This window comes from Ostrinia nubilalis, chromosome 3, assembly GCF_963855985.1.
Source record: "Ostrinia nubilalis chromosome 3, ilOstNubi1.1, whole genome shotgun sequence".
Lineage (NCBI taxonomy): Eukaryota > Metazoa > Arthropoda > Insecta > Lepidoptera > Crambidae > Ostrinia > Ostrinia nubilalis.
In genome coordinates, this window is record NC_087090.1 from 12,679,658 (window position 1) to 12,706,961 (window position 27,304).

At 45.5% G+C, this 27,304-nt stretch overlaps 1 protein-coding gene across 1 annotated transcript in view; it reads right to left on the reverse strand.

The window, feature by feature from the left end:
• The window catches only part of LOC135087975 (transcription-associated protein 1), a 44,808-nt gene that overhangs the window by 3,212 nt on the left and 14,292 nt on the right, over positions 1-27,304 (reverse strand). Inside the window, exons 22-45 of the mRNA XM_063982846.1 lie at positions 23,511-23,741; positions 23,371-23,400; positions 22,165-22,257; positions 20,722-20,970; positions 19,477-19,725; positions 17,983-18,096; positions 17,660-17,874; positions 16,580-16,818; positions 16,026-16,257; positions 15,481-15,667; positions 14,844-14,974; positions 13,930-14,080; positions 13,680-13,823; positions 12,846-13,116; positions 11,938-12,149; positions 7,782-7,997; positions 6,977-7,465; positions 6,549-6,713; positions 6,051-6,188; positions 4,919-5,089; positions 3,884-4,064; positions 2,226-2,451; positions 1,594-2,034; positions 1,140-1,248 (exon numbers count right to left, since the gene is read on the reverse strand). Coding sequence (XP_063838916.1) covers positions 1,140-1,248; positions 1,594-2,034; positions 2,226-2,451; positions 3,884-4,064; positions 4,919-5,089; positions 6,051-6,188; positions 6,549-6,713; positions 6,977-7,465; positions 7,782-7,997; positions 11,938-12,149; positions 12,846-13,116; positions 13,680-13,823; positions 13,930-14,080; positions 14,844-14,974; positions 15,481-15,667; positions 16,026-16,257; positions 16,580-16,818; positions 17,660-17,874; positions 17,983-18,096; positions 19,477-19,725; positions 20,722-20,970; positions 22,165-22,257; positions 23,371-23,400; positions 23,511-23,741 — 4,884 coding nt within the window. The remainder of the gene's footprint in view (positions 1-1,139; positions 1,249-1,593; positions 2,035-2,225; positions 2,452-3,883; positions 4,065-4,918; positions 5,090-6,050; positions 6,189-6,548; positions 6,714-6,976; positions 7,466-7,781; positions 7,998-11,937; positions 12,150-12,845; positions 13,117-13,679; positions 13,824-13,929; positions 14,081-14,843; positions 14,975-15,480; positions 15,668-16,025; positions 16,258-16,579; positions 16,819-17,659; positions 17,875-17,982; positions 18,097-19,476; positions 19,726-20,721; positions 20,971-22,164; positions 22,258-23,370; positions 23,401-23,510; positions 23,742-27,304) is intronic.

Genomic DNA, 27,304 nt, shown 5'->3' on the forward strand with positions numbered 1-27,304 from the left:
TTTCAATATAATTGTCGTTTAACAAAGTTACATAATTTATAAATATCTACTAGCTTTCCGCCCGCGGCTTCGCCCGCGTGGAATTTTGTCTGTCACAGAAAAACTTTATCGCGCGCGTCCCTGTTTCAAAAACCGGGATAAAAACTATCCTATGTTCTTTCCCGGGACTCAAACTATCTCTATGCCAAATTTCATCAAAATCGGTTGCGAGGTTTAAGCGGGAAAGCGTAACAGACAGACAGACAGACAGAGTTACTTTCGCATTTATAATATTAGTTGGGAAGTTGGGATTTATTACTTGACTCTAATAGGAAAGAAAGTTTTCATTATTATTTATGGACATTATACACGACAATACGTGACACTTCATAGCAATAAATAAAAGTCTCATCAAACTGAATTAGTTCGATGCATGCATGCATTTCAGTTAATTTCAATTTGTACATCGCTTTCAGTAAATCGGACGTAATTTTGGGGCTATAACTAATATAAAATTAAAATTTGTTGAAAAATAAACAACCACTTCATAATATTAACATCAATCACAATCTTGCAATAGCCAAAGACTTTTTTTTATAGATAGGAAGATGCAGATATAGGGTTAGTTATTTTATGAGCACACTAACAATGTATTTAGTTGCACAAACATGTGCTTTAATACATGTTTATGAGTGTAAGAGTGTATTCCTATTTGGTTAAACCATAAACAAGCATGAGATCACAAAAAGTCCACTTCATGCTATAAACATGATGACTAGACATTTGCCTATCTCGATATCTTCATGAGTATTTATTACGGTGTGAATACTAGGTATCAAAACAGAACGGAAAAGTTATGTAGATTTTGAGTAGAGTGCGAGTAAAATCAACTGGCAAAGAAATCGTAGCATATCCCTATTTGCTGTAAAATTTTGTATGGGACTATGTCATGTTAGGGGATTATGAGGTATGCTTTGCACTCCGTTAGATCAGTGTTTTTTCTACACACACGCTAACTCTTCAATATACCGACTTATAAGGCATTTGCTAAAATAACGCTAATTTGTGACATCCAAAAGATCTTGTCACTATGGGGTTGGGTAAGGAACGTCCTAAAGCTTAAATGATGATGATTGTAATAATTATGCTCGTTGTCTTACCTCCCGTAGGATGTCTCGTAGCACTTGATGTGAGGCCTGCGTGCCGCGAGCCTGCACCGCGGCCAAACGCTCGTAGTAGCGCGCGACTGGCGCGTCATACTCCACGCCCCTGCAGAATAATAACAGTTCACAAATGGTTCTAGAAAATGTATTCATGTCTCTGTAGATGGCAGCCTAAGAGAGATTGAGACTATCTATCTGAATGGTTTTGCAGTATTTAAAGAGAGCGTTGCTTTCTACTTCTAAATCTAAAACTATTACCTATCTAAGAAAAAGGAAATAATGTGTGAGCTTATTGGTGACTTCTTATTGCAGAAGGCTAAGTAATGAGTGATCGCTAGTGAGTGAAGAATAGCGGCATGAATAACAAAAACTTGAAAATACCTTATCAAAATCATAAAACTTTAGATCCTCATTCTTGAAATTTGAATCTCGATCTGTGACGTCAACATACCTGTTCACACATTCCGTGCGATAAATATCTAGTAGGGATATCGAGCTGGGGTTGTCTTCTACGAGGCGCATCTGCGGTGACACGGACACGACACGCGGTACGGTGAAGTGCAGGAATCTTCTGGAAGTCTCCTTTTGTTTGCCCAGGTAGTGGTTGAGCATCCTGAGCAACTGCAGGACGCGCTCTTCCCTCCTAGCGTCGCCGAGCCCCGAGTCGTTGACCACGAGGTACGGGTATATCTTTCCATTGTGCCCGCGAATGTACAGCCGCCGAGCGGACGTATTGTGCTTCTGGACGATCTCCACTCGCGGCATGAATCGCGCGATCCTCACGTGATAGTGCGTATGCTTGGGGAGTAGGAACTCTCCCGGCAGTTCCACTTCGGCCGTTTTTAAGCTGAAGTTAGACAGGAATCGGCACTTTTCTTCTATGAGGAATGACCTGTAAATTCATCATTAAATTAGAAATGGCTTAAAATAAATTATACTTTTCGGGTTAGTGAAATGAGTGAAAGTTATCTACTCCCAAACTGTCTATGTTAGTGAAGAACAGCACAAACGATGATAGGTATAAAGCTTCATCATTTACCTTATTCGCAAGATACGCTAGTAGCGAATCTTGGGATTACTTACTTGGGGAGAACTTTTGTTTTTGCCTCTAGAATCTTGACCCATTTCCTTAGTTTTTGTATGAGATTTTGTAATTTCATGGCATTGGGTTGTGAAAAGTCGAAGTCGGCGGTGAACTGGGTCTTCATCTTCTGGAAGACGGGGTCCTGCACAGTGGCCTGAGCGCGGCGAGCCAGGCTCTCCGATGCAGCTGAAGAGAATGCACCACTTACAGAACTTGAAACACTTTCTGTAGACATACAAAATGGAGTGTCTATATGTAATAGCGCTCGCACACGGCAGACTATTTTGTTAGTAAGTTACAAGTTAGATTGTAACCTGCAAAAAACACACGTATTAATAATCGCACAGCTTCTAAATCTATGTTAGTACTTATATCTACCAAAGTTTACTTTCCAAAACCATAACTAAAACCAAAACCCTTCAAAAAAGTTATACTTACACTTTACATACATGACACACTTCTTACTCTTTTAAAACAGTATTTATCGAAGTTCTTTTTACACAATATGGATGCATAATCTCGACAAGGGTGACTTTGATATTTTAAGCATTTTAATCCGTTTTCTGTCTTTTCCATATGAGATGGTCGAAGTCTCTTTGGAAACCAATGATTTTATTCTGGATGTCGAATCCCAAAATCTAACCATAGTACCGCTAATTTTTATTATACATATTTCAATAAGAATAATATCATAGCAGCTATGACAGCTGCTGTAGATGATTTTGCGGGGGTTTTCATGATTATTTTTCATCGGATTACATGTCGAGATTTTGCATCAACTCAATATCAAGGTCAAGTTTCAATATTTTTAAATTAAAGTCAAAATGAAATGGGGTGACTTGAGAAATGTATGAATAACAATAAGCTTTACTTTTTAGGGTAGTGTTGTAGAAAATGTGTTGAGAAAGTAGTAAGATCAGATCATAAAATTCTCAAAAAAAGACACATGAAAACAACAATTTAAAAACAACAATTTAAAATCTTTACATCTAGCAATAATTAGGCTTGGAATACATGCATTCGGGATCTTTAAAATTATACGGCATATTTAATTAAAGATTGTAATCTTCGAAATATTTAACTTATTTAATCCTTTAGCGTCGTGCATTCAATCCACATTTATCTGAAATCTAGGTACTTTTGATCAGAATAAAGAATTTTTTGTAATCAGAATGTGTAAATATGATTTAGATGTTAAACATATTTAGTAACAAATTGATTCATCTGTAATTCATTATTGATCATCACAATATAGGTTGCTCATTTGCCAAATTATCAGGGACTTTCACTGCATATTGTTCCCTTTTCAATCAGCGCTATACAAGTACGAAAAATAAATTTATTTTTCTTTCAATGTGATTTTTATTCTAAACAAGCTTTCCGCCCGCGGCTTTGCCCGCGTGGTTTTTTGTCTGTCACAGAAAAACAATATCGCGCGCGTATTTGCTCACCGTTTAGACCTACCCTGGACTACGACAAACATTTTAAAACCAAAATCAGCTCAATCGGCCCAGCCGTTCTCGAGTTTTAATCAGACTAACGAACATCAATTCATTTTTATTTATATAGATAGATAGATAGAAGATAGATAATGCATGTAGTCCAAGCCTTACACCAATAAAAACAATATTCGCATCAATTCTAAATTGAAACTCACTAATTCCGATGCCGATGCCGAACGTGGACACGACCTTCTTGATGAAGTTGAGCGTGTGCGGCGTGACGGTAGCGTCGGCAACGGCGGCGCGGTGGTGGAACGCCACCACGTGGCACTTGGCCAGGCCCGCACGCAGCTGTCGAAGCACCTCCTCGTACCAGTTCTCGCGGAACCATACCATCTGGGGAAGGGTGCTTGTTCAAGTATACATTCACAATAGTATAGTCTGATCCGTGAGCACGTAGAATTTTGTCCAATGACCCCAAGCTACCCATCTTTATCGCTCGCGCGTAATTATATTGCTGTCGCGACTGTGCGACGGGCGCCCGCAGTAAGTGCGAACGCGACATCAACATATTTACGCGCGAGCGATAAGGATGGGTAGCTTGGGGTCATTGGACAAAATTCTACGTGCTCACGGACCAGACTATACACGTAGAGCATGTCACAATCCGTAGAAGCTGCCTGCTTCATGACGTCACGGCGATAAAGCGTCTAAAAAGCAACCTAATTGTATCGAGGGCGAGAGCGGTAGGTAGCGGGCGGGGAAGCGCATTATTTGGAGATGCTAAGTTGACTTGAAGTGTTATAAGCACGCGTGCTTACGTCGTGACATGACAAAGAGGTTTATAGACAGATCATCATTATCATAATCATTTCAGCCATAGGCCGTCTACTGCTGAATTAGGCCTCCCCTAATGATTTGACACAGAAATAGGACGTCCAGTACTGAACATAGGCCTCCCCCAACGATTAGACAGATCACCACAGAGATAAAAAAGAAATAGTTCAAACACAAGACACAGGTTACGCCAGCGCTTTGTCACCTTTTGTGGGACCATTAATGTGGGTCGCTAATTTTGTCAGAAAAAACTAGTGGGCCTACTCCTAAAAAGTATTTTCCGCATTACATATCTGTCTCTCTAGCCACAGAGACCGCGATAAATACGGAAGTCAAAATGCTTTGCCTAGTTCTTGTTTTACATAGATACAAAAATAAACTTAATTTCTAGCTATCTGGCACTTAACACTCACCTGATCTACAATGCCCTCTAGCGACGAGAGCACGGTGGGGTGTATCTCCCTCTGCAACTGCATTATCTTCGAGCAGCGCCACATGGGCAGCGTGGCCTTGATGGAGCCCGTCTCGCTGCCCGTGGAGCCGCCGCTCGACGAAGATGCTGCCTCACTCACCTTGCTGGTACCCTGGTGAAGACAAGTTTGGTCACACATACAGTAAGCGTCAAATACTTCGTGACATCCAAAGTGACCAAAAAGTAGATAAAAGAACCTTATTCCAATTGTAACAAAGGCGTGTTGCGAACTTATTGGCTACTTTGGGTGTCACTATTTGACGCTGACTGTACCAGTAAAGAACGACTTGCTGGTACCCTGGTACGATTAAGAACGAGACAGAACACATTTCAACGCTTGTAAAGACCCATCGGGAAATCACACGTACCGATTAAGAACGAGACAGAACACATTTCAACGCTTGTAAAGACCCATTGGGAAATCACAGGTATCGAACAGATAAACTACAAAACTTTAAGAACAAGATAGAGCCTGTTTACCACCTTGTAAAAACATGTTGAGAACTATCTCTTAGTTTAACCTTTTGTTTATTACATAGGGTTATATTTCGGATAAGCATATAGCGGACAAACGACGACTTGTTTGATGCAAGTCATCAATAATTTAGGTATTTCGTAAGGCGAATTCTGTAATCAAGTAAATAATTTGATATTTGAACTACTTCGACCAATTACTATTTATTGTGCACAAAATAAAGCAACTTTCACCGAAATGAAAATTCATAAAATCAGTTCCTGATTATTAACAATGATGATCGTAAAACACGGACAAGCTAATTAAGTTGCTCTTGTATTTTAGCTGCTTTTTATAGCTTTTAATTTATAGAGAAGCTTTAATAAGTGGTTGCGGTTTACTTTGCGGTGACCGCTTTTATAGAACTAATTGAAGCCATAAACAAGGCTTTATGAAGCCGTAACAAAGTATTCAGCAATAAATGTGAGCTGAAGATCTAAAACACGTTAATTAATTTGAAATATAGCATAATTTATGCACAGCTGAATCGAATCACAGTCGACGGCACCTCAGAATAAACATTTTTATTTCAAAATAGCACTTATGTAATATTACTTACGGTTGAGGTGGTGGTTTGATGTGGTAAGTGCGCCGCTATGTTTTCTGCGGTCTTGTGTCTTTCACGTTGTTCGATTTTAAGCGTTAGGTATAACGTTCTTATGGGGAAGTAAACTGCCTGAGGATACAATCTGCCAACCTGGAGCAAGAAAAATTTTGAGATTAGTTCATTATTCAAAAAAAATATGAAAAAATAAATGAATACACAAATAGATCACCATGACTCCTTATTGAGTCCAATGCAACCACAATTTAGCAATAATCCGCTGACACAAATATTATTAGAGCATGCGACAGCTTTGTTCAAATTATCGCGCTACTAAGTTCGCTACGCGTTCACTTTCTTAGGGCCTGTGCACACCGCGCTTAAAAAACGCGGCCACAGGCCCTTAGTCCCAATACATGAAATCTACCTGTAAGCACATACCTTTTGTTGCCAGGCGAATCTGACTCTAAAATAACAAGTCATAAAACACAATGTAGCAATAAGTCTACGTACATGGCTTAGCAAGTTCAGTATCACGTTTCCATCGTACTGCACGAGACATGCGAGCAACTGCGGGATCCAGGGCAGCCACTGTACGGGCGGCACGCCCACAGAATACTTGTCTAGTGCCTCAGCGAGACTGTTCTTTTCGTCGTCGAAACTTAACATCCACAATACCTGGAAAATGGATCCTGGTTAACTGTTGTCTCATGATAAAAATGCAATAAAAATGGGTTAAATAGTAGCTTTTTTGAGTGATAGAAACGATAGTAAAACACAACAATATACATAATAATAATAGTCTTTCAATTTTGCTATAAAGATTAAGTGAAAAGAGGAAAACTTCTAAAAGAAAGTCCGAAAATAGTTTTTTCAGTGAAACAAGACAAAACAACAAAAGTAATGAAAAAAAAACGAAAAATCACTCAAACGTTTCTTACCTTCGCACAATACTTGCGCGATTTAGATTCGTTCTGGTGCCTGCAAGCGTGCAAGAAGCAAGTCATGGCCGAAACGCCCACAGTTGTCTGGCGCGGGTCCCTGATGAATATCTGCTCCAAATAGTCACCCCAAAGAGCCCACGCCTTGACCAGAGTATCGTGTAGTTGGACGGCCGCTGCAAACGCTTTATTAGCGTCCTCTGACCGACCCAATTGAGCCAACAATAACCCCTTGAACGCGTAAAACTCCGCTGTCATTTCTTTCGTGAAGTATTTGAAGTTCGTTGACTCAATCATGTCCAAGCCCTCCTGCAACTCTTCCTTTCCTTCGGTCCAGGACATCTGAATGTGGCATTTCACTTGCTGCCGAATCTTCTGGAAGCAGTCCACGATAGGGACGCTAGGTATGGTGTAGATACGATGGAGGGAATCGAGGCATACGCCCGATAAGTTGTGTTTTCTTGCTATCTTCGCGAAATGAATAATCGCCTGAAACAAAACATGTGATTAACTCAGACCAATTAACATAAAGCGAGTTTTACTAGCAATAAAACTTGCAGAAGTTGACTTCCGCAAGCTATCACTACTGTGTAAAACTTGCAGAAGTTGACTTCCGCAAGCTATCACTACTGTGTAAAACTTGCAGAAGTTGACTACCGCAAGCTATCACTACTGTGTAAATCTTGCAGAAGTTGGCTTGCCACAGCTATTTACTCTGCAAGTTTTAAACTCACTTATGACAGAACGTTTTGTAGCAAGGGAATCAATACCAATGCTTTTATGAAGCTCACTTATAATCCCTTACCTGTGCACTCGCGTGGACCCCCAACATACTATGATTAGACCCGTGTTCTGTCTGCGAGTCGTAGTGGGAAGCGATGAACTGATAGTGGTGCTGGCGCCACGTAAAAATGGCGCCCCAGTGCGACAGCGGGTCCGCCACGACGGGCAGACGGTTGCGCCATGTCTTCACTATTGCTTTCATGTCGTGTAGAGACGTGGGGCGGCTGTGTAGGAGGCCCTGAGAACAAATGACATACGATTAATAAGGCGTATGACCATAATCACAAAATATTTCAACACACCATTGGGGCATTTCACGCGAAGCGGACAGCGAAAATCAAGTCAGGTTTTGGATTTTGTTCATATTTGGATTAAATGTACTGCTATATGACCTGAATGGATGTGCATCATTATAATTTTTTTATGAAGCTTAGTTTATTTTTTATGAGCGTTCAAAAAATTGCTAAAATTTTAGGAACAGATTTTTCAGAGACTATTACTGCTATTATTACATTTGATTAAAAATAAACTAACTATTGGACTTTTGAGAATAAATAACTGTGTTTCTTACTGTTTACTACAAATTTGAAATTTCTTATTTGTTCACATAGAAAACCGGAAGTAAAGTTTTAAAATCGAATTTTACAAAACTTCGGTATTTTTTAAATTTTTTATTTTTATTTTAAAATATACCTAGTAGTCTATAAATAACATGTGTAAAGTTGTAGAATGGAGTCTGTATTGGTTTTTGATTTAGACGCAGTACAGTGCGAGCGCGCCGCAATGAGCGCCATACTGGCTATCGACATTTGGCTACTGTATAAAAATTATTTGTTCAAAAATAACTGAAACGTTAATATTGTTGCATGCATACTCTTAAACAATTATAATTTTGACTCGGCGAACTTCGTACCGTCTAACAGACAATGACTGTTGGCATTGAGATGGTGCGTATTACGTCGCGGACTATCCACATCTTATTGAATAATACACTAAAAATATTATTCCTCTTTTTTAGGTAGTTGGCTAGCTACCTCCATATCAAATTTCATCAAAATCTGCCCAGCCATTCTTGACTTATAAATCGTGTAACTAACACGACTTTGTTTTATGTATAAAACAAAGAACGGCTGATCAGATTTTAATGATATTTGGCATAGAGATAGCTGGCACCCTGGACTAACATATCCCGACTACCCAAAAAGAAGGGTAATGTTTTAAGAATATCATCCAATAAGTTGTGGGTGGTCTGCGACGTAATACCATCTCAATGCCAACAATCATTGTTTTTAGGCGGTACAAAGTTCGCCGAGTCAAAATTATAATTGTTCAAGAGTATGCATGCAACAATATTAACGTTTCAGTTATTTTCGAACAAATAATTTTTATACAGTAGCCAAATGTCGATAGCCAGTATGGCGCTCGTTGCGGCGCGCTCGCACTGTACTGCGTCTAAATCAAAAACCAATACAGACTCCATTCTACAACTTTACACATGTTATTTATAGACTACTAGGTATATTTTAAAATAAAAATAAAAAATTTAAAAAATACCGAAGTTTTGTAAAATTTGATTTTAAAACTTTACTTCCGGTTTTCTATGTGAACAAATAAGAAATTTCAAATTTGTAGTAAACAGTAAGAAACACAGTTATTTATTCTCAAAAGTCCAATAGTTAGTTTATTTTTAATCAAATGTAATAATAACAGTAATAGCCTCTGAAAAATCTGTTCCTAAAATTTTAGCAATTTTTTGACCGCTCATAAAAAATAAACTAAGCTTCATAAAAAAATTATAATGATGCACATCCATTCAGGTCATATAGCAGTACATTTAATCCAAATATGAACAAAATCCAAAACCTGACTTGATTTTCGCTGTCCGCTTCGCGTGAAATGCCCCCATTGTGAAAAACATATCAAGAAAGAGTAAGAGTAGAGAGTACGTAAATCTGCAATGGAAGTTAATTTTAATGGTTTTTCATATTCTCAGTTTGGTAAATATTTCCTGAGTAATGACCACACTAGCGCGAAGACACTGTAAAAAGCGCGTCTGAGTCTCGAAATAGTATTAACTACACTCACACAGTGCAGTGTATAGTGCAGCACACACATTAGCCGCGTTGCGTACAATGCGGCTCACTTGCGCAGCTTTTGTTGCTACGGAGGACAACGAGGTACAGTCAGAAACAAATAGTTCGTGACACTCGTAGCCAAAAAGTTCGCAACGCGTCTTTGTTACAAGTTTATGTTGTCAACTTTTTAGGTGTAACAAACTTTTGACGCTGACTGTAGCTATACGTACAGATGATATCACATTAGACTACATTTTTGTTGCAATATCGCCCTTTTTACAAGTACACAAGAGGTCAGTTTTTAACTGTTTGTGTACAGTGCGCTACACTCACCGTGTGTATCTGCGCGGCCTCGCTGAGCTCCATGAGCTGCTGCGCGGCGCGCAGGAGCGGCAGGTGCGCGTGCGACACCACGCGCGGCAGGCGGCGCCACTCGCGCAGGCACTGCGCCGCCGCCGCCTCCGCGTGTCCACGCCGCTCAGCTGGTTGTGTACAGTGCGCCACACTCACCGTGTGTATCTGCGCGGCCTCGCTGAGCTCCATGAGCTGCTGCGCGGCGCGCAGGAGCGGCAGGTGCGCGTGCGACACCACGCGCGGCAGGCGGCGCCACTCGCGCAGGCACTGCGCCGCCGCCGCCTCCGCGTGTCCACGCCGCTCAGCTGGTTGTGTACAGTGCGCCACACTCACCGTGTGTATCTGCGCGGCCTCGCTGAGCTCCATGAGCTGCTGCGCGGCGCGCAGGAGCGGCAGGTGCGCGTGCGACACCACGCGCGGCAGGCGGCGCCACTCGCGCAGGCACTGCGCCGCCGCCGCCTCCGCGTGTCCACGCCGCTCAGCTGGTTGTGTACAGTGCGCTACACTCACCGTGTGTATCTGCGCGGCCTCGCTGAGCTCCATGAGCTGCTGCGCGGCGCGCAGGAGCGGCAGGTGCGCGTGCGACACCACGCGCGGCAGGCGGCGCCACTCGCGCAGGCACTGCGCCGCCGCCGCCTCCGCGTGTCCACGCCGCTCAGCTGGTTGTGTACAGTGCGCCACACTCACCGTGTGTATCTGCGCGGCCTCGCTGAGCTCCATGAGCTGCTGCGCGGCGCGCAGGAGCGGCAGGTGCGCGTGCGACACCACGCGCGGCAGGCGGCGCCACTCGCGCAGGCACTGCGCCGCCGCCGCCTCCGCGTGTCCACGCCGCTCAGCTGGTTGTGTACAGTGCGCCACACTCACCGTGTGTATCTGCGCGGCCTCGCTGAGCTCCATGAGCTGCTGCGCGGCGCGCAGGAGCGGCAGGTGCGCGTGCGACACCACGCGCGGCAGGCGGCGCCACTCGCGCAGGCACTGCGCCGCCGCCGCCTCCGCGTGTCCACGCCGCTCAGCTGGTTGTGTACAGTGCGCCACACTCACCGTGTGTATCTGCGCGGCCTCGCTGAGCTCCATGAGCTGCTGCGCGGCGCGCAGGAGCGGCAGGTGCGCGTGCGACACCACGCGCGGCAGGCGGCGCCACTCGCGCAGGCACTGCGCCGCCGCCGCCTCCGCGTGTCCACGCCGCTCAGCTGGTTGTGTACAGTGCGCCACACTCACCGTGTGTATCTGCGCGGCCTCGCTGAGCTCCATGAGCTGCTGCGCGGCGCGCAGGAGCGGCAGGTGCGCGTGCGACACCACGCGCGGCAGGCGGCGCCACTCGCGCAGGCACTGCGCCGCCGCCGCCTCCGCGTGTCCACGCCGCTCAGCTGGTTGTGTACAGTGCGCTACACTCACCGTGTGTATCTGCGCGGCCTCGCTGAGCTCCATGAGCTGCTGCGCGGCGCGCAGGAGCGGCAGGTGCGCGTGCGACACCACGCGCGGCAGGCGGCGCCACTCGCGCAGGCACTGCGCCGCCGCCGCCTCCGCGTGTCCACGCCGCTCAGCTGGTTGTGTACAGTGCGCCACACTCACCGTGTGTATCTGCGCGGCCTCGCTGAGCTCCATGAGCTGCTGCGCGGCGCGCAGGAGCGGCAGGTGCGCGTGCGACACCACGCGCGGCAGGCGGCGCCACTCGCGCAGGCACTGCGCCGCCGCCGCCTCCGCGTGTCCACGCCGCTCAGCTGGTTGTGTACAGTGCGCCACACTCACCGTGTGTATCTGCGCGGCCTCGCTGAGCTCCATGAGCTGCTGCGCGGCGCGCAGGAGCGGCAGGTGCGCGTGCGACACCACGCGCGGCAGGCGGCGCCACTCGCGCAGGCACTGCGCCGCCGCCGCCTCCGCGTGTCTCTCCACGCCGCTCAGCTGCTGCTCGCCGCCGGCGCAGATGCACAGGTAGCCGCGGTACAAGTTCACTAGCCACGCTGGAAAATAAAGATGCGTTAGCGTCATCCCGGCCCGGCCGCACACTACAAAAAAAACAGCTCCACGTACAGATTCAGTACAGACTCCTGCATCCAGCTCTGAAGAACCATGAACAGAGTGATACGGCAGGTGCAAAAGACACTCAATTTCAGTGAAATTTTATTTATTGCGGAGATATTATACAACCATGTGCACACACACTTAGATGGTAGGAAAAAGAGGGGCCATAGAGCTAGAGCATAGAACGCTTCTGGGTTGCCAGATATTGTTATTAAATTTTTACCACAGTATAAGTTACTTGTTTTACGATTGAAGAAACCCGACATCTTAAAAAAATAACATTTTACAACGAGTACTGAAAATTCAATTTGTTTACACACTCAACTTAAGAAAGACTTCCGGAATAAATAAAATATTGTTTTGTAAACAAATAAGCTGTCACTTCACTTATAGTTCGCGCAACGAAAGTTGAGGCAAACACGTACTCATACTGATGACCTTCAAGTTCAAATATCGAACACACTAGCCACCATGCTCTTGTTAAAAATGTCTGCAAGCGAGACAGAAAGCACTTAGTAGTCCGACTACGCAAGACGTCAGCGCTGACAGCGTATACATATAGGTACAAATATTTATTTTACTTCTGTTGATAGCCTCAACTCTCGTTGCGCGACCTATAACTGTCTTTAACTTACTTAATTCCTTAGGACAGTTGTACTCTACTTCAGCGAGTGCGTCTTTCATTGTCGGCCAGTTTGGATTCCTCCAGGAACTTTCCAGGATCAGGAAAGGGTCCCGGGAACTTCTGGTGAGTCCCAACTCCAGCAATGAGTCCCACTGGTTCAGCTCCTTGGCGCACTTGAGCCAGTGCTGAGTCCAGAGGGTGCACTCCTTGTGCATGGTGTAAGAGGCTGGGTTGCTTGTGTAGTCTTGTTTTAATTTGGCCATTGCGATGTCATAGGCAGCCTGCAATGATAAATATTTTTAGATAACCTTCATCAAATTCATTTTTTTATATTAGTATGAGGGTCATTTTTAGGGAACTTATACACGTTTCAGTATAGCTTGCAATACCACCACTACGGGACAAAATATCGGCTGGTGCTGAAATCATCATCATCACGCTGTTTAAATAAATAGCGATAAGATATACAGGGTGTTAGGTAAATGGGTATATGAGCCGACAATAGCCCATGTTAACTTAGGCATATAAATGGTAATGAAATTTGATATCATGGTTTAATTTTTTTTAATTTTCATACAAAATAAATTTTATAAAATCCGATTTGTATGAAAATTAAAATAATTAAAATGAAGATATCAATTTTCTGACTTCACCATACCATTTATATGCCTAAGTTAACATGGGCTAGTGTCGGCTGATATACCCATTTACCTAACACCCTGTATATTGTTTTAAACCGACTGTTGCAGAAGGAGGATTATGTTTTTTGCTTCTATCTGTATTTAAAAAGTAATATTATGAATCCTATTTGAATTACAATAAACAATATTCAAATGTTACCTACCTGTGCTTGCTCAAAGAATCCTTGTTGCTCATACGCAATAGCAACATTGGTCTCGCGGTAACGTGCGTGCTTTTGCCATAGTCCTGACCACATGTCTTCTTCTTGTAATAGTTCATACATGTCGCTCAATGAATCAAGTATTTCCTAAAATAAAAATGACCGATATTAAACATTATTTCAACACAACATAAGGTTTAAATTCATTAAGCCAAAATAGATTTTCATAGCCTTTAAATAAAGGCGCACTTACGGTGGGCGTGGTCGATTCAACATCAAAGTCGTAGACCAGAGCCTCCCGCGGCACCCGGCTGCTGCCGGTCTGATCAATGGCCATTTGCTCCAGGTTCAATGTCATGCGGTGCCATAGGTTGTGTGTCTTGCCCAAATACTTCATCATTGGCCTAAAAATAAAAGTGTATTTACATGTTTTATGTAACACAACAAGAGAGAGTGAAATGACATCGCAGTGTCAATGTCAAAAGTTTGAATGAAAATACTAGTTAATTTATTAAGCAAAAGCTCTTAAGAGTAAGACCAGGCCTGTTCATCTCCGCGAGTTTACATCGAAAACAAAACACGCACGATGGCCCACCTACAGGATACTATTCGACAAGGCCTCACATACGAGCGAACATTGACTCACGCACGCGTATTCTTGTGTATGATGGAAGAAAATAAAGAAAATGGTATACTGTGCAGTATTTAACTGCCTAAATAATAATAAAAACACAGAATGTACTTTTTTAAGTTGCCTCAAGACACTGTGAGGTAAATAACTAGTTAATATTATTCATGATAATTCATGCTAAATCATGTATTTCCTCCGCCATTTTCCGCAGTTTGACACCTCACGTCACATCATTTTACCGAAGTCAGCCCTATAGCTTCGGCGCAGTGCCGATCACTGACGTTTGTCAACAAAATGGTGCTTGACTCTTGAGACAGGCTAAATTACACCATATTGTTAATGACATTGAGCATACATTTTTTTAAATACCTTCGCGAAGTAAAACTTCTGTACGTAGTACTTATTGTTATTCTGTGGTAAGACTAGAACTTAAGCACTAGAGGAACTGAAAATAGGGAGACATTTTGAACACCTTAAAAACTTCACCTTTATGCAGTCAGCAATAGAGTTCACACGGTAATAAAGTAGTAACTTACGGTTTGATGGTAATCGGTGGGTTGCACCTGGCTAGCGCTTCGATGAATGTATTGAGTGCGCTGAGAGGTTGATCTCTTTGGCCCACGTGAACGCCAGATATGATGAATGGCACGATTTCGTTCATGACCGTCTAGAAAGGAAATAAGGTTTACATTATTTTAGATATATATTTAACTATCAGATTTGTACCACAAGACATGATGCCCTGAATTAAGATATTGGTTACTAAGTTTTTGATTATTGCTACAGATATATTTTGTCGATTGCAAGCGAGTGAGAGAATCGGATGTGCGGTAGTTTGTAGACACATCATATCATATCGTTTGAGACTGATAAAACGTCAACACACGTTAGCTACTAGAGTCCTGTGTGCTTAGTGCGAGTTCGCATTGAACGTCGTTGCTAACGAATGCGTCAAAAAAATTATGAAGATTTTAGTTCTTGAAAGCATCCGCTAGGGACGCAGTGATTATACTGCGTCATATATTTAATGTCATTTTTTACGCAGTCGCTAGCGAAGAGGTTTAATGTAACCTCGCACTAAGCCCCCTGAATGCTAATTAGTGGCGATTCGGTCAGTATAAATAACAGGTTGGTATGGCAATGGGATTGATAAATTTTCTTGTATACACTTACCCCCAGTTGTCTTTCGTCCAACGTGTTCCAAAGCCGAGGGAACAGTCTCAGCCACGTGTGGTGCGCCAGTTGGTCGTCCATGTGGCACAGCTGCGCCGCGGCCACAACTAGCTGCTCCGTGCGAACCCGCCGCGCCAGCTCCAAAAACTCGGACTGCTTGTTAATTATCTGGGTTAGGGCTCGTTGTCTGTAAGAAAAAAGGTTGGTTACTCTCCTGGTATCTCAGCTAAATTTTAAAACTTATAATACTGCACAAGATGTTGCGAGAAACGAAGCAAATCAAGAATATTAAAGGCTGATTTACACGTATTAAGTAGTTAACTAAATTGTAAGTCTATGACCACCAAACGTCAAGCTCTTGTTTACTATGAAACTGCTTGACAAAACGTGTCAAGTGACAAGCCCCGCCCACCAACTTACCCGAAAAAATAAGTTAAAATGTAATTACATACTTAACTACTTAATTAATTAACTACGTATTAATCAGCCTTAAATGAAACAATAATTCAACAAGTCAAAACAACATAATTTAGTTATGTAGTCACCTGTTTGGGGCATTTTTGGTGACGTCTTCTTTTTGATTGGAGTTAGAATCGAGGTCCATATCTAGTACATCATCTTTGTCGGGATCCATAGAGTCAGTGAAACCGTCTGACGACTCCTCCTTAACGGAACTGAAAACAACAAAGGACTTGCGCTCCTCGCTGTCCGCCCAGTTGATCACTGCGGCTATGTTAGGCAGTAGATACTTGGTATTCGAGAGACGGATTTGTGTACCTGTAGAGAAATAACATTTTAAATTTAGTAAAAAAAATAGCGCACTATAACATAAATAAATAAGCTTCTAATGTTGCCATATTAATCGATAGTATATCGATCAATCATTTCAATGATTCAAATGGGGCCCAAAATAATCTATAAATCGATTACTCATCGATAACTGTAGTTAGTTACGTTCCCAAAAAACTACAATCGATTATATTGTGACAAACCTAACTGATGTCTGTTTAATCGATAGTATCAATACTACCTATCTAAAAACGGATATTTATTCGACAACACTAAAAGCTCCTAAGCTAAAATTCGCGGGTACACTCACTCGAAACACAAGTAACCAAGAGCAGCTCAAGGCACTGCTTTATCCAAAAATGCTGGCCGATATGTTCCCAGTTCTGCGAGCAGATGATATACAGCAATCGGTCGAAGATGCGCCGGCGCACGCTCTGGTCGTACACCTCGAAGAATTTGGCGCGGATGTGCGGCTGCGGACAGCGCAACCCCGCCAAAAACGCAGGCTCCAGCTTCATTGACAGCTCGGATATTCTTAGATGTTCGTCTCTGTCAAAAAAAAAGTATTATTTATTATTATGTACAGTTTCAAAAGTCTAATATTAATTACATATAAATATTAACCCCCTTACTAATAAAGTTACGCACTTGTTGAACACTGTTTTAAAGTGACATTTCTATACTAAACGTCACTTTAAAACACGCACGTTTAATAATTCAACGAACGTGTAATTTTTATTAGTAAGGGGGTAAATATCAAATAAAATAAACATAAAATAACCAGAAAATGATTTTGATTTTGTAATAAAATTGGAATAAAGAAACCAACTGGTAGTTCATAGAAGTAGACTACTTGGCAAAATCTCAAAACGTGGTCAAATCTTGCTAAAGATGTCAAACTAATCTCAATCTTGCTACACAGAGTATTAGCAAATAATGTTATGGAGCAAGCTATGATACTGCTCATGCACCGTGAATTTTTTTGTCCATACAACTTACAAGACTCATAAATCAAGTGAAGATCAATCAAAGGACATCATCCACGTTTATATTTTTGGTCCAAAATCAAAAGTGCCGGCCAACAAAAAAAAGTGCTGTATTCTGACAGAATACGTCCGCCTTAGCATTTGTTACTATGACACCAAAGCTGTAGTACCACTGTGCGTCGTAGTATTTGAGATCAGTCAGTCGTTTCATATATTTTTAGAACTCAAATACTATGATGCACAGTGGTGCTACAGCTTTGGTGCCATAGTAATAAATGCTAAGGCGGACGTATTCTATCAGAATACAGCACTTTTATTTTTTGGCCGGCACTTTTGATTTTGGACCAGAATGGATGATGTCCTTTAAGTTACTTATCTTTATAAGAACCCTTCTCTATACATACCTATATACGTGATTGATGATATCCAAGAAATGTGCGTTCAGCTCTAAATCATCGGGGAAGCGTTTCTCTACATACTGCATGAGTTTCACGAGAAGTATGGACTTCTCGCGCAGAGTAGGGCCCGCCTGCCCGGCCGCCGCCGCGGCGCTCGTCAATGTCATGTGGTGGTATTTCTTTACCCATTCTTCTACCATGCGCGTGATTGCTTTCATCACCTTGAAGAAAATTGATTGTTGAAGAACGTAAGATATTTTTTTTTGCATTGCATTGAAGTATAATATAACCATGTGTAACATAAAAACAGAAATGTAAGAAATACGTACCTTCGCATCGGTAGTTTTTTCAATAAGCCCCACGAGTACAGCACCAATGAATGTTTTTCTAGTGTCAGTAGGCATGATACATACGCGCGCTTTTAGCAGATCTAACGCCAGTATCTAGAAAATAAATATACTAAATTACACAAAACAGTACACACACACAATAATTTTAAAAAGTTGGTCAAGTGCATGAACCAATGTTAACGTCAGCGTACGAGGAAATTTACGACAGACGCGTGGAATCTCTAGAACCCTTACGAATAAATCCGATGTAGCCGTATCTGGATTAGGCGCGACATGGTCCCGAGCCATCCGCTGTAGAACTCTCATAAGAGGCAGTAACAAGCGGTCGATGTAGGCAGGGTTGGAGGAGCAGCACGCCTTCAGCACCATGTTTAAACAGGCGTGTGGAAATTCAAATTCAGAACACTTACCAGTAAATCCGACGTAGCCGTATCTGGATTAGGCGCGACATGGTCCCGAGCCATCCGCTGTAGTACCCTCATAAGAGGCAGTAGCAAGCGGTCGATGTAGGCAGGGTTGGAGGAGCAGCACGCCTTCAGCACCATGTTTAAACAGGCGTGTGGAAATTCAAATCAGAACACTTACCAGTAAATCCGACGTAGCCGTATCTGGATTAGGCGCGACATGGTCCCGAGCCATCCGCTGTAGAACTCTCATAAGAGGCAGTAGCAAGCGGTCGGTCGATGTAGGCAGGGTTGGAGGAGCAGCACGCCCTTAGCATCATATTTAAACAAGCGTGTGGAAATTTAAATTCAGAACACATACCAGTAAATCCGACGTAGCCGTATCTGGATTAGGCGCGACATGGTCCCGAGCCATCCGCTGTAGTACCCTCATAAGAGGCAGTAGCAAGCGGTCGGTCGATGTAGGCAGGGTTGGAGGAGCAGCACGCCCTCAGCATCATATTTAAACAAGCGTGTGAAAATTCAAATTCAGAACACTTACCAGTAAATCCGACGTAGCCGTATCTGGATTAGGCGCGACATGGTCCCGAGCCATCCGCTGTAGAACCCTCATAAGAGGCAGTAGCAAGCGGTCGATGTAGGCAGGGTTGGAGGAGCAGCACGCCTTCAGCATTATGTTAAAACAGGCGTGTGGAAATTCAAATTCAGAACACTCACCAATAAATCCGATGTAGCCGTATCTGGATTAGGCGCGACATGGTCCCGAGCCATCCGCTGTAGGACTCTCATAAGAGGCAGTAGTAAGCGGTCGATGTAGGCAGGGTTGGAGGAGCAGCGCGCCTTCAGCATCATGTTTAAACAGGCGTGTGGAAATTCAAATTCAGAACACTTACCAGTAAATCCGACGTAGCCGTATCTGGATTAGGCGCGACATGGTCCCGAGCCATCCGCTGTAGAACTCTCATAAGAGGCAGTAGCAAGCGGTCGATGAAGGCAGGGTTGGAGGAGCAGCACGCCCTCAACATTATGTTAAAACAGGCGTGTGGAAATTCAAATTCAGAACACTTACCAGTAAATCCGACGTAGCCGTATCTGGATTAGGCGCGACATGGTCCCGAGCCATCCGCTGTAGGACTCTCATAAGAGGCAGTAGTAAGCGGTCGATGTAGGCAGGGTTGGAGGAGCAGCACGCCTTGAGCATCATGAGCGGCCCCAGCAGAGCGCCGGCGCCGCCGCCGGCGGCCGACTTCTCGTAAGTTGCGAGGCCTTCGAACGCGTACTTGCTGACGCACGCGTATAGCGTCTCTAGTTCTTCGTACTGGAACAAATGGGGGTGTATTCTCAGATTGGCTCGCAAAATGCTTTGGGTAACCTAAATAATAAACGGTGAAAACAAAGCTATCCTGATGAAACGGACCTGTTAAAAATAGCATAGTTTTCAACCGACTTCAAAAAAAGGAGGAGGTTCTCAATTCGACCCGTATGTTTTTTTTTTTTTTTTTTTCTATGTTTGTTACGCGATAACTCCGCCAATTATGAACCGATTTGAACAAATCTTTTTTCTGCGTATAGGTAATACCTCAAGGGTGGTCCCATTTAAATTTAATAATAGAAAAAACAACCCCCAAGGGTGGAAAATTGGGGATGAACTTTTTTATACGCAATATCTCCGCCGATTATAAATCAATTTGAACGATTATTTTTTTGTTGAATAGGTATTATCAAAAGGGTGGTTTCATGCGAATTTGAAGAAAATATTTCACCCCCAAGGGTGGAAAATTGGGGATAAACTTTTTTATACGCAATATTTTCAATTTTTAGTTTTTTTTGTGTTCACGCATTTGAAGTCGGTTTTATTTTTTTAAAAAGTTATCTTCTAAAAGATAACTTATAGTGGTAACATAACGATTCTGCACTAAAGAATTTTTAGAAAGAAGAGAAAGAAATTGCCTTTTTCAGCACTTCAAGAGCATTGCCTAAATACGCAATGCAGATAGGCCCGTAGCAGCTGCTTCGTAACAGGTCAACAACCTGCTCTCGTCAGTTTTTTTATCCACAACGAGGAAGCTCTTGGTCTGTATCTCATCTGATGGTAAATGATGATCAGGCCGAAGGTGGAAGCGAGCTTCACCCGGAATCCTCAACCACGGAGGAACTGGCTATCTTACCTCTAACTGCCGGAACACAACAATGCTGTTAACATTGTTGTTATGCCGAAAGACTTGGGTAAGATGGTAGTATATCAAGCTAGAAGGCAATACAGTCTCTATTCTATAACTTCGCCGAAATGACTTCCCAAAGTTTAGGCTCTTACCTTGGAGGCCTGCGCAGCTCCGGAAGGCTCCGTGGGGAACAACGAGGTAAGCTTAGCCAGCAGGTTATGCGTAAGACGCACGATCTTGGCGTTGGCAGACGACACGCAAGCCGCCAGCCCGCGTTGCAGAGGCTTCAATGCTGCTAATATTTGCTCGCGCCGCAATACTCCCAGTAGGAAGGCAAGTAGTTCGAGAGCAGTACACGCGTTCGCGCAAGCTGCTGCGTTGCTTTCGGCCGTTGAGAACACCTGTGGAAAGATTTTTTTTTAATACTATAAACACGGTTTAACAGGCCTGGGATGCGCGCCGCGATAAGATTCTATCGTGCCATTTTTATCGATTTTAAGCGTTAAGCCATTCATTTTGTCGTCTAAAATCATCGATAAGATTTTATCACGGCGTGCGTTGGACAACCATATGACATTTACAGTAGGGCACTATTATCATTACTGGCCACATGAAGTTTTAGAATCGTTTGACTATAATAATCTAGTCCAGCCAGGCGAGCTTGGGCTCAGACAGCTTTGACATTCCAGAACCGTTTGACTATAATAATCTAGCTCGCCTGATCAGTGACGTCATACCTTGTCCAGCCAGGCCAGCTTGGGCTCGCAGTGGTGCTGCCACACGTTATCGCTCGCGCGTAATTATGTTATTATCGCGCTCGCACACTCACTGCGGGTGCCAGTCGCACAGTCGCAACAGCAATATAATTACGCGCAAGCGATAAGGATGGGTAGCTAGGGGTCATTGGACAAAATTCTACGTGCTCACAGACCGGGCTTTAGCTCGCTTGATCGCAGTGACGTCATACCTTGTCCAGCCAGGCCAGCTTGGGCTCGCAGTGGTGCGGCCACACGTCGGGCTTGAGCGCGGCCTTGAGCAGCATGACGCAGCGCCGCGACAGCTTTGACGTTCCAGAATAGTTTGACTATAATAATCTAGCTCGCATGATCGCAGTGACGTCATACCTTGTCCAGCCAGGCCAGCTTGGGCTCGCAGTGGTGCGGCCACACGTCGGGCTTGAGCGCGGCCTTGAGCAGCATAACGCAGCGCCGCGACAACTTTGACGTTCCAGAATCGTTTGACTATAATAATCTAGCTCGCATGATCGCAGTGACGTCATACCTTGTCCAGCCAGGCCAGCTTGGGCTCGCAGTGGTGCGGCCACACGTCGGGCTTGAGCGCGGCCTTGAGCAGCATAACGCAGCGCCGCGACAACTTTGACGTTCCAGAATCGTTTGACTATAATAATCTAGCTCGCATGATCGCAGTGACGTCATACCTTGTCCAGCCAGGCCAGCTTGGGCTCGCAGTGGTGCGGCCACACGTCGGGCTTGAGCGCGGCCTTGAGCAGCATAACGCAGCGCCGCGACAACTTTGACGTTCCAGAATCGTTTGACTATAATAATCTAGCTCGCATGATCGCAGTGACGTCATACCTTGTCCAGCCAGGCCAGCTTGGGCTCGCAGTGGTGCGGCCACACGTCGGGCTTGAGCGCGGCCTTGAGCAGCATAACGCAGCGCCGCGACAGCTGCTCCCCGGGCGAGCCAGCCGCGCCGAGCGCCGCCGCCCCCGCCGCGGCCCCGGCCGCGCCCACGTTGCCTTCGTTCACCTGCTCGAGATTGGAATGAAAAAATCAACAACTGCAGCAGACTTCTTCCATTGTTGTAGTGCTAACGTACCCTAGTGTCAGACTAAATGAAACAAAATTCTGCCGGTGAAACTAAACTTAGTTTTTGAATAAAATGAGATTCTGCGCTTGGAAGCGCTTTTAAGCAAAATGGCGATCGCTAAACGGCTCAGCAAACGTGTCCTTGCCGAGAACTGTAGTTTATTTCTCAGCGCTATGAAGCGCTTCCAAGCGCCAGCAAGCACTTCCAAGCGCTTTTTTCCGCCAAACGCACCCATAAGTAGTTAATCATTCCATTGAGTTGGTGAACGTGACGTCATAGATGATCGTTGTCATAATAAATCAATGGGAGAAAAGCGGTATAAACTTTAATATTACCATCGCCAAAAAAGTTATGTGGAATTAATTTTAATATACCACAAGCATGTTTAGATCCAGTACCACAAGACAAACTCTACAGTTCAAAACTTAGCCTGACCCGAGCAAATTTGGATTCAGATTCCACTCATACGCACGCTCACTTGTGAGTTTCCCGGCTCCTGTGCCGGCTGAGGCCCGCTGGGACGTACCTGGCACGCCAGCCGCAGCAGCAGGTTCACAACTACATCCACGTGCTGTTTGTCGAGAGGCTTGGCCGCGTCGGGCTCGAGGCGCGACACGCTCGCTTGCGGGCTGGCCCAGCCCGTGTTGAGAGCCTTTCGGGCCTCCAGCCCGCTGTCCTCGCCCGATATGCGTTTCATGCCGCCACCGGGGGATGTCGCCACCTGTGAGTGAATGTTGGTTAACCCAAAGTCGCACGAATCTTAAAGAACTAGAGCTGTATTTTTTAGTTATTCGAACGCCACAACGCAAACCAATTCGTTAAAATATCAACACAGATTAGGTTTGAATTTTAACGCAACTTGTGTCCATGAACGAATTCAAATTCAAATATTTATTTGCAAAATTTTGGGTAAATATAGGATCTTAAAACTTTTATTAAGAGCGCGCGCGCACGGGGGTAACTTTTGTCACCGTGGTCCGTGAAAGTATGTCTTTCTTTTTCTCTTTGTAAAGGTGTAAAAGAAACAGATGTATAATTTTGTCAAGGCGACAAAAAAGTCACCCGTGCGCGCGCGCCTTAACTGTTACATATTACTATAACATAAATAGACTCCATTTGAAATAAAAAACTCAAATGGAGACACGATTATATCACTTCGTTTACATACCACGGTGTCTGTGTGCGTGTGATCGCGGACTCTCTGTAGCTCCCACTTGAGCGCAACCTCGGCTAAGTCCACCGCCAGTCGTCGGTGCTCCAGCGACGCTGTGGCCGAGAAGCCCAGGCGTTGCATCGCGGCCACCATATGGCCCACGAGTGCGTGACGCACTGGGTAGTAAACCTGTCAGATTGAAATAAATGACTTATAAAATATGCCGATAGCAAGTACATTTGATAATTTTTAAACTCATTCATAGGCATTCAAATGTCCGCTGAAAATCAGTTTCAAGACAAGCCCTGGCGGTCTTGATGTACGCTGAGCGGGTGCCTTTTTGTCAGAGGGGCACAAGCAGTTAATTGTCCACTTGTTTATTTCTCTCTGTTTTTTTTTTTTTTTTTGTTGGCTCGCACGGCTTTTGCATTTTTTCTCTCTGTTTTAATCTATGTCTTGCCTGCTTGTATACCTTTCTTGCAAATAAAAAGTTTTCTATTCTATTCTATTCTATTCTATTCTATTCAAATATACCACGTATAAAAACTTTTTTTTACGGGACAGGAGGCAACGCCGGTAGATAACGTCGTCCATAAATAAAAATGTAAAATAACGGACTAGAAACATAGCATGGATGGAAGTATGGTGTCGCTATCCACTGTGCTGAGGAAATTCTGAAGTGAATCTATCCTTCGGCTGTCAACGACGGTCCTCTTTGCTTATTGTGTTAACATAACGTTTCCTCAATAAAGCTACGATATCTTCAAATCAGCAGCAACTCAATACACCTAAGGCGTGTGATAGGTGCAAATTAGATAAAACGGGAATTATTGATGAACATACCCACCTCGAAATAAAACTAATGCCTTGCACTAGTTGACGTCTACATTCGCATCTACATGGCCAGCTTCCAGTTTCATTATGTAAATAGACTAAGGACCTTGCCACACTGGCGGATTGTAAGCGTTTTTTGGGCAGAGCAGCGGCGCGACGCAATACGCCCCGTGTCCACGGCGGAGACGCCGCGGCTCCGCAACGAACACGCCGCGGCATTTTGCCGACCGCGGCGTGCCCAAGGCCCTAAATGTTGCCTGGGACGGATTATTAAACTGACCTTGTAGTGTCGCACGACCAGCTGCAAGATATGGAACAGCTGCTGGACGGAGTGGCCGTCCTCGACGATGATCTTCTTGGTCCAGTGCGTGAGCATGGTGTTGCCGTCCTCCACGCGCTGTGGAATGGCGTCGTGACTGTTGTGTGATCAAGAAGGTTCCATGGGAGACGCGGACTGACCTTGTAGTGTCGCACGACCAGCTGCAGGATATGGAACAGCTGCTGGACGGAGTGGCCGTCCTCGACGATGATCTTCTTGGTCCAGTGCGTGAGCATGGTGTTGCCGTCCTCCATTCGCTGTGGCATGGCGGCGTGAGGACGTCGTGTGATCCAGAAGGTTCCATGGGAGACGCGGACTGACCTTGTAGTGTCGCACGACCAGCTGCAGGATGTGGAACAGCTGCTGGACGGAGTGGCCGTCCTCGACGATGATCTTCTTGGTCCATGCGCTGTGGCACGGCCGGCGTGAGGACGTCTTAGGATCCAGAAGGTTCCATGAGAGACGCGGACTCACCTTGTAGTGTCGCACGACCAGCTGCAGGATGTGGAACAGCTGCTGGACGGAGTGGCCGTCCTCGACGATGATCTTCTTGGTCCAGTGCGTGAGCATGGTGTTGCCGTCCTCCATTCGCTGTGGCATGGCGGCGTGAGGCTGTCGTGTGATCCAGAAGGTTCCATGAGAGACGCGGACTCACCTTGTAGTGTCGCACGACCAGCTGCAGGATATGGAACAGCTGCTGAACGGAGTGGCCGTCCTCGACGATGATCTTCTTGGTCCAGTGCGTGAGCATGGTGTTGCCGTCCTCCATTCGCTGTGGCATGGCGGCGTGAGGCTGTCGTGTGATCCAGAAGGTTCCATGAGAGACGCGGACTGACCTTGTAGTGTCGCACGACCAGCTGCAGGATATGGAACAGCTGCTGGACGGAGTGGCCGTCCTCGACGATGATCTTCTTGGTCCAGTGCGTGAGCATGGTGTTGCCGTCCTCCATTCGCTGTGGCATGGCGGCGTGAGGCTGTTGTGTGATCCAGAAGGTTCCATGGGAGACGCGGACTGACCTTGTAGTGTCGCACGACCAGCTGCAGGATATGGAACAGCTGCTGGACGGAGTGGCCGTCCTCGACGATGATCTTCTTGGTCCAGTGCGTGAGCATGGTGTTGCCGTCCTCCATTCGCTGTGGCATGGCGGCGTGAGGCTGTTGTGTGATCCAGAAGGTTCCATGAGAGACGCGGACTGACCTTGTAGTGTCGCACGACCAGCTGCAGGATATGGAACAGCTGCTGGACGGAGTGGCCGTCCTCGACGATGATCTTCTTGGTCCAGTGCGTGAGCATGGTGTTGCCGTCCTCCATTCGCTGTGGCATGGCGGCGTGAGGCTGTTGTGTGATCCAGAAGGTTCCATGGGAGACGCGGACTGACCTTGTAGTGTCGCACGACCAGCTGCAGGATGTGGAACAGCTGCTGGACGGAGTGGCCGTCCTCGACGATGATCTTCTTGGTCCATGCGCTGTGGCACGGCCGGCGTGAGGACGTCTTAGGATCCAGAAGGTTCCATGAGAGACGCGGACTCACCTTGTAGTGTCGCACGACCAGCTGCAGGATGTGGAACAGCTGCTGGACGGAGTGGCCGTCCTCGACGATGATCTTCTTGGTCCAGTGCGTGAGCATGGTGTTGCCGTCCTCCATTCGCTGTGGCATGGCGGCGTGAGGCTGTCGTGTGATCCAGAAGGTTCCATGAGAGACGCGGACTCACCTTGTAGTGTCGCACGACCAGCTGCAGGATATGGAACAGCTGCTGGACGGAGTGGCCGTCCTCGACGATGATCTTCTTGGTCCAGTGCGTGAGCATGGTGTTGCCGTCCTCCATTCGCTGTGGCATGGCGGCGTGAGGCTGTTGTGTGATCCAGAAGGTTCCATGAGAGATGCGGACTGACCTTGTAGTGTCGCACGACCAGCTGCAGGATATGGAACAGCTGCTGGACGGAGTGGCCGTCCTCGACGATGATCTTCTTGGTCCAGTGCGTGAGCATGGTGTTGCCGTCCTCCATTCGCTGTGGCATGGCGGCGTGAGGCTGTCGTGTGATCCAGAAGGTTCCATGGGAGACGCGGACTGACCTTGTAGTGTCGCACGACCAGCTGCAGGATATGGAACAGCTGCTGGACGGAGTGGCCGTCCTCGACGATGATCTTCTTGGTCCAGTGCGTGAGCATGGTGTTGCCGTCCTCCATTCGCTGTGGCATGGCGGCATGAGGACGTCGTGTGATCCAGAAGGTTACATGAGAGACGCGGACTCACCTTGTAGTGTCGCACGACCAGCTGCAGGATATGGAACAGCTGCTGGACGGAGTGGCCGTCCTCGACGATGATCTTCTTGGTCCAGTGCGTGAGCATGGTGTTGCCGTCCTCCATTCGCTGTGGCATGGCGGCGTGAGGACGTCGTGTGATCCAGAAGGTTCCATGGGAGACGCGGACTGACCTTGTAGTGTCGCACGACCAGCTGCAGGATATGGAACAGCTGCTGGACGGAGTGGCCGTCCTCGACGATGATCTTCTTGGTCCAGTGCGTGAGCATGGTGTTGCCGTCCTCCATTCGCTGTGGCATGGCGGCGTGAGGACGTCGTGTGATCCAGAAGGTTCC